The 7,575-nt window shown below is 38.0% G+C and overlaps 1 protein-coding gene across 1 annotated transcript; it reads right to left on the reverse strand.

The window, feature by feature from the left end:
• Nucleotides 1-1,030: 1,030 nt before the first annotated feature.
• LOC146375291 (uncharacterized) lies at nucleotides 1,031-5,451 on the reverse strand. The gene is made up of 6 exons (XM_084949410.1): nucleotides 5,344-5,451; nucleotides 5,098-5,186; nucleotides 4,816-4,930; nucleotides 1,771-1,883; nucleotides 1,554-1,668; nucleotides 1,031-1,312 (listed from the first exon to the last, which is right to left on the reverse strand). The coding sequence occupies exons 1-6, from the start codon at nucleotides 5,384-5,386 to the stop codon at nucleotides 1,137-1,139; spliced, it is 651 nt and encodes a 216-aa protein (XP_084805536.1). The 5' UTR covers nucleotides 5,387-5,451; the 3' UTR covers nucleotides 1,031-1,136.
• Nucleotides 5,452-7,575: the final 2,124 nt, after the last annotated feature.

Consider the following 7,575-nt stretch of genomic DNA (forward strand, 5'->3'; position numbering starts at 1 on the left):
CCGTTCGCCGCGTGTCTTTCCCTCTTGCTCTCTCTGCTTTCCTGTCATTTCTTCACTGGATCTGTCATTTTAAAAAAAAAAAAAAGGCTAAAATAACAGCATCTTTTACACATATAGTTAAAAACCTTAATACTGGTTGTGAGAGAAATATGTGAGAATTTGCAACTGCTTTGCCTACTCTGTCTTTTATCAGTTTACTACCTAAAATTCCATAAGCACCTTTAACAGCTGCACAATAATATTTACATACTAATCACAGAGTGCGACAAATGTGAAAATAGAGTTTCAGCGTGCATTGTATGCCCTTACAATATATATCGACATCCAATGAAGAACAGTTTGGAGACAAACACACTCTGAACTTTAAAGAGTGTATAGTTAAGACTGGCTCATGTGACCCGAACCCTCCTTTAGTTACACGGCAATGGGCCTAGGCTGTTGGGAGCTTCCCATGATGCACTTCTTTACTCATCTCTTTTCACACTCTGTTTTTAATCATTCGTTATCATTAATCTGTCTTTTTTTACACAGTATGTTTTTTGTCCTGTCTTTCTGCCTTCACCCTCAGCCGTTTGTGGCAGCTGGCTGCCTCTCCCTCAGCCTGGTTCTGCCAGAGGTTTCGTCCTACTGTCACCAAGTGCTTGCATGCAGGGGGTCTTCACTTTGTTCGGGTTTTCTCAGCGTTATTGCAGCATCTTGGCAGTATAAAGCACCTTGAGGTGACTGATGTTGAAATTTGGCCCATATCAATAAAACTATATTAAAACGAACTGTACCTTTGATCTGACAGCATGAGGGGCCAGTATAATATTAGTATTAAACTGTTTCATTATGATACATGATACACTGCCAGTGTGTAAACTTTAATCTGGATTTTGTCCTAATAACAGGTGAAAAATATTGAGATATTTTCAGGCTTTCAGTGCACAAGGGTTATGAAAATAACTGCTACAATGGTGAGCCACTGTGAAAATGCAGGGTCTGTAAAGTCTGAAACTATGCAAACATATATTTATGTTCATATGCACAAATGCCAGAAAAAAAACACTCCATGTTCAAGTATTTATTAAAATGTTTTTACTGCAGCAGGAGGTCCTTTTATACCCCATTTTTCATGACACGGTTCTCTATCATGTTTAACCGCATACAAGACAGGCATACTTCAGCTCTCCTTGTATGCCTTTAGCCTTCAGCTCAGCAGTAAAATCTTCAAGGATGCGATTCTGCATTTGACTGCTGCTCTTGGTTGTTATGCAGTCCTGATCTTTTGGAAAATATGCAGTTGTTGCTCCTGAGACTTGAATAGATGCTTCTAGAAAGCAAGAGCAAGACATAAGTTCAACCTCATATCTTAAAATTTACATACAGTTTCTGGTATTTAAACTCTCTGTTTAGGGCCACTAAGATCACACTTATTAAAATGCAATGAAAAAGAACTTTGCAGAGAAAATTGCAAGCACATTTGGATATGACTGAGTGGTTGGGAACGACTCCCTGCTTTGACCTCAGCTGCAGATTCATAGTAATAAGAGATGAATAAACTGCTGCCTTACCGATGCACTCAGCCAGCTTGTTTCCTCCTACGTACTGGCTCTGCCACTGATATCCTGTTTGCCCACTACATTCATCAAAAACACGTCTTTTTCTCAGAAAACCAAAATCATAACCCTGTGAAAAAAGACTCGTATTACTCATCCCACTTTCCACTATATGAATCATGGCAAACTCAAAAATATATGACAGATGCTGATACATGCATGTACCGCTTACATAGTTGCACATGGGTTTGCAGTAGCGTTTGTTGGCAACAGTGGCACATGCCAGCCCCCCGTTTTTTGGCACTTCAGCTTCTTTGCATTGTGTTGGCTCAGATCCTTGGCATTCTGTAAATCAATGAATCATGAACATCTATATATTAGATGTCTATTTCTACTGTCTTTCCTGTTTCTTTAGTTCTGCATTATACCAGAGCTTCTGTTCAAAAACAGGGAAAGTAACCTTATTTTAAATGTAAATGTTATTTTCAGAGGGAATGTGTTCCTCAGTAAAGTTAAGGGTGACATGAAAAGCCACTTGACAGTTACTACTTTCAAGGGTCCTTCTGTGCATAGTAGACTACAGTTCATCTTAATAAAGCTTCCGTTCCAAACCAACCACTCGTGTGCCAGTGATTCCACTTCATTAAGTATTCCTCAAGGAATGTGATCATTTTCTTGTACTCTAGAGCACTTCTGAAACCAGTGGTTTCCAAACCTTTTTTGCTAGGCCCCCTTTGTTTTACATGAACATCTTTGCGCGCTCCTCCAGCCACATACACCTATATTTTGTTTTCAAACTCCATTGTAGTTTATTTCACACCTCAAACCTTTTGTAAACAATTAATCAAATGAAAATGAACAGCAATAAATTAAAGGTAGCAATAAAATAAACTACTAAATCTTTTATGCTACGTCCACACATACACAGGTATTTTAAAAAATGCAGCTTTTTATATGCTTCTGGGCCTTTCGTCCACATGTAAAAACGGCATTTTGGGTCACTGAAAATGGAGATTTTTAAAAACTCCTCCCAGGGTGAAGTTTTCAAAAAGTTGTTTTTTGCATTTAAGTGTGAATGAGGAAAACAGAGATTTAGTCACACAACGTCAAAGGTGTGCACCTTTTTTGACGTCACTAACCTTCCGATCAGTAGATGACCTGCTCTCCTCCTGCACTACAGCCACGAGGTGGAGTAATGAAGGTTAGTAATAAAGAACCGTGTATTTCAAACACTAGAACAGGGTATCATATAACTCTATTATGACTAACATAAACTAATATAGTTCATACCTAGCAGAAGTACATCGCACACTCTGTCTTTTATTAGTTTACTGCCTAAAATTCCATAAGCACCTTTAACAGCTGCACAATAGTATTTAAATACTAATCAAAGAGTGCAACATGTTACATGTCTAACATAGTCTAACATATTCATTGTCAGTGTCACATGTCTCATCCTAGAGCAGCTAGGACGGGCTATGAATGGATGGATGGATCTAGCCTTAAACTCAACTACACACCCCAACATAACCAGCCTCTTGATGTGGTTCCCAATTATGTTTCAGACTCAGTAACATGAGGAGGCTCCAGTGGGAGCTCTAATGTGATCCTTACATAAATCCTCATCTGGATAAACATAAATTTCAGTTTGGGGGATCATTTTAATCGCAAAAAGAAAGAGTAAATTAAGAAGTAAATATTAGTCATCTAGTTGTTAATGACATTCTGCTTCTTGTTCGGTGGTACTTTATTAGTGCGTCTTGTTTCTAATGAATATATTCAAGAACTTTCACGCCTCAAAATGGGCTTTTGGGAAGAGACTTGTTTTTTTTCTTCTTTTTAATGGCCCTTAAATATACAAAAGTACATTTTATGCTTGAGTGAATGAAACTCCATTAAAAATGGTTGAAAATTGACGTTCGAGTCCTGGCAGTTCTCCTTTGCGTGAAGGCCAAAATGCCATTGCTGAGCACCAATATTTATTTTATGCAGAAAAAAAATGTATTTATGTATTTGCACTGCCGCTTACGAATCTATTAAACTTTATGATCTTGCTTAGTGCTTCTTTTTTGTTGACAACTGAGTTACAATTATTTTAAGATGGCTAAAATTGGATTACTAAGCTATGAATGTCATGAAACGTCTGTGTGCAGGCAGGATAGGGCCCAAACGGGAGTACTAAATACACGGGGAAGGACACAGGGAAATGCATACTGACATAAATACACAGAAGGATTACTAGGAAATGAGAACACACGGGGAACACAGCTGATACGAATTAACAAGACGCCACAGGGGAACTACACCGAACATGAAAACACAAAGCTTTCAAAATAAAACAGGAAACTGTCGAATATCAAAAAGGAGTTGGGGAAAGGCAGATAAGAGTGAGGAAGGGAGAGAGACATGACACAAAGGGAGACAATAAACCATAACATGACACGGGGACTGGGAGGACACAACACTCGAGGAAATGAGAAGGTCTAAGGAGATAAACATAGATGGGAAACATGGAATGACACACACAAGGAAGAGAAGATGGGCACAGAAAAGGGAGATAAGGGACAAAGACTGACACACCTAAACACATACAGAAGCGGACACAGACATAACGGGAGCCTAAATGTACAAAGGTTAACATGGAATAAACTCAGGATTACTACTAAGATAATAAACCATAACACCAAAGGTCATGAAAACACAATATATATTCTTTTTGACACTGGTTCACCCTCATCCCAGTTACAGTTAAACACTAAATAAATAAAAATATACTTCAGTCAACTTTTAAATGTATCTTCCACTAATTTAATGAAAGGGTGAAATACTTTGAGTGGACTCAAGTGGATGCGATGTGCAGTTAAGAAATGGTCGCGTCTAAGACATTTCAGCAAACCTGAGGTTGTGAGATCAGCAGTACTAGTCAATGTTTCTAATCAAACTGCTAACACCATGATCAATAACTTCTTCGTGTGGAGCAGCAGGTTGTGTAACTGAAACAGAACCACACATTTCGGGTGTTTTTGACAGAACTGGCTTCCTTTTAAGGTCCAATGCACAAAACTGAGATGAGAACAAATGTGGAATTATAGACTGTGAACATCAGTCTTTAGGTTATATTTAAATTCATATCAGCCTTTATTTTTAAACATTGATCATTTTATATTTATGTTGCAACAGTAACTAAAGCCCAACACTTATAGTGGTTCTAACAGAATTGAAGTGAAATGCAGAAACAACACAAACAGTCGCACATGTCGCTGGCTCATCCTCCTACCTTTCAGCTGGTGTTTGTGCAGAGTATCCGTCAGATTCCTCATGTAGAGCTCCAGTGCAGCTGTCTGCTGTGCAGTCCAAGAAGATGGTGGGTTTTCGCCACACTTTACTGCCACCTATTGGTTAATATCAATTCGGTTTATATGGAAAGCAAATGGAGAATATTGTCAAGTTATTTATTTTCCTTTCCTTTCCTTTCTTTACCGTCACTTAATTTTAAGTAAGTAAATGACGTGAGTTGTATTTATATGCATGTATGTGGAAAGACAAATTAATAACTTGCACTGAGATCAGCTGACAAACGTTCCCAGAGTTCAGCTTGTGAGCTGCAGTTGAGCGGAATAGTTTCATGAGCCGCACAGGAGGACAAGACTGCAACCAAGCACACAAACATAAAGATGTAATGTAATATTCATCTTCTCTTTTACACCTTACATTTTAATCTTCCTTTAGCTGCATTTTTGTATTCCTCATGTACACTCTGCCTGTGATCTCACATTAAGATAAACATATGTAAATGTGAGTTTACCTGCAAGTGAGCAAAGCCAAGTGAGTGTTGCCTTTAAAGCCATGGCCACTAAATGAGGGTTTTTCTGCCCCAGAACTGAGAACTCAAAGCTATGACAGGTGAATTTATTGACTCAGTCTGTCAGGGCAAAGTTTACAGAATTGGTAAATACTGTGGTTTTCAGCTGCGATTGGAGTCATTGCCTGCCAGCATTTCCTTGACGATGACGTAACATGAAGGTGAAAAAGATTCATTATTGAGCACCTTTAAAAAAAAAAAAACAGTGTCACTTATACATACAGTATACAGGAACTCCAGAAATTGTTCTTCTCTTAGTAAGAGAGTTGTTTTCAGTATGCATGTCCCTGCTTTGTGCTGATGGGGGAGCTGGAAGCACACACTTACTGCTCCAATTAGGGCTTTGTGCTGTTCTGCTTCAAACTGGATGTCACTACTACTTCTTAGCTGCGAGACCATTATGGAGCCAAATGTCAGAATGTGATTCAGACACACACCCTCTCACATACATGTGCACACACCAGCCCATCAGACACACTGGGTGACTTGGTGTCAGCCAGTAGTTGTGCCACGAAGGATGACTGTGTAAATAATTCACGGTGGATGTTATTCATTATGGATGTCTGATGATCTGCGAGAAAATGAATTATTGAAGCTTTTAGGAAGAGTGATTGAGCTCATTAACATGGAGAGTTGCCTTCTTTGTTTGATTTGACTAAAAAAAAGAAGAGTTCCTCCCTGTCTTCTTACCAACTTGTCCTCTACATCCTTCTATTCCTTGTCCTTCTTAAGAAAATCCTTATTTTGTGAATGCCGTCTGGAATTCTTTCTATAAAATTTTTTAACAATAATACATTTCTTGAAGTGTGAACCTATGATTTTCTTCATGTTGCAATGGTTTGCACAACAAAGGGCAGTTACTGTCGGGGAAACCTGTGTTGAAGCTTGCTATTTACTTGCATCAGCCTTTGTAGAAGTTTGAACAGAGAGAGCAAAAGAGAGAAAAAACAACAATCATCTGGTGAATTATGAAACTGCAAGGTCAGACGTACAGTTTTATCCATTTTATAAAAATGTCTGACTGAAAATATAAAAGTATAAAATATAAAAGTCTTCTGGTACAGCAGTAAGAGTAAAGTCATTTTTCATCAGCTTGTTCTGGCATACAGTCCTTCATGTAATTCTACAAATCCCCCAGAAATGAATCATTTTAAATTATTCAGTAGCATTGAAGCAACAACATAGCCCTCTGATGTTGTGTTTAAGCATTTGGTAAAGGACATTTCGAGTACCTATATCTTTTTGAAACATGCACTGGAGTTAACCTAACTCAACCATCTCTACCACTTGCTTTTGGTTTTTTATTCTCAAAAACTCCACTGAATGATGATCTGCACTTTTCATTTAGCTTCCTTTTCTCATTGCTAACTTCCTCAGCTAAGTATAATTTAAGTATTGTTTGACATGATATAGTGTCATAGGCTTAAGTGAGCAGAATTAACTAGCATGTTAAGACCTTTAGACCAAATGCCTTTTTCATACACACATTTGTAATGTAACGTATATATACGTACCCAAAGGATTGTGATTTAGCAAAAAAATGTTTCCCCAAAAAATACATTATGAAAAAAATTGAATTGCCATCAAGCAATCCAAGCTTGTCCTGATGTTTCTAAAAAAGAAAATGAAGAAATAGAGGTTCTGAGTTCATCCAGATTCCAATTCCAAAGAGATGGGAGCAACAGGAACAATTTCATGATTTGATCCAGGATTTGAAGCTGTATGACAGCTTTTTGGGACCACTTCTGATGAAGGCAGAGAAATAATTTCAGAAAGCCAACTGATCCAGTGTCTAGCTGTGTGTCTGAGGTAAAATAGTCATATTTGATCATTTCCACATCTGCATTTGTTCTGCACCGGCACGTTTTCAACTACTGAGAGCACACTTGTTGCAGTGGTCTGATTGGTCATATCTGCATGTGAAAAATAAAGCTTGATCCAAAAAAAGCTGCTGAGCCGCTGCCGAACTGCTTTAACTTCGGTTGCTCACATTGTAATTGTGAATCATTTAACTCGCCCATTGTCTTCTCAACGTTAATGATTGTTTTGTTTAAAATCCCTTTTTAACAGTAACCCTACGTGTTCTAAAGAAATGCTTGTCCAGTGTTTAAATGTGATACCAATGGATTTTTTTAAAATTTTTTACAAGCATCCATATGTGATGAGTTGGGAGTG

Source organism: Perissodus microlepis, chromosome 13 (genome assembly GCF_051167445.1).
Source record: "Perissodus microlepis isolate ML-2025 ecotype Zambia chromosome 13, ASM5116744v1, whole genome shotgun sequence".
Taxonomy (NCBI): domain Eukaryota; kingdom Metazoa; phylum Chordata; class Actinopteri; order Cichliformes; family Cichlidae; genus Perissodus; species Perissodus microlepis.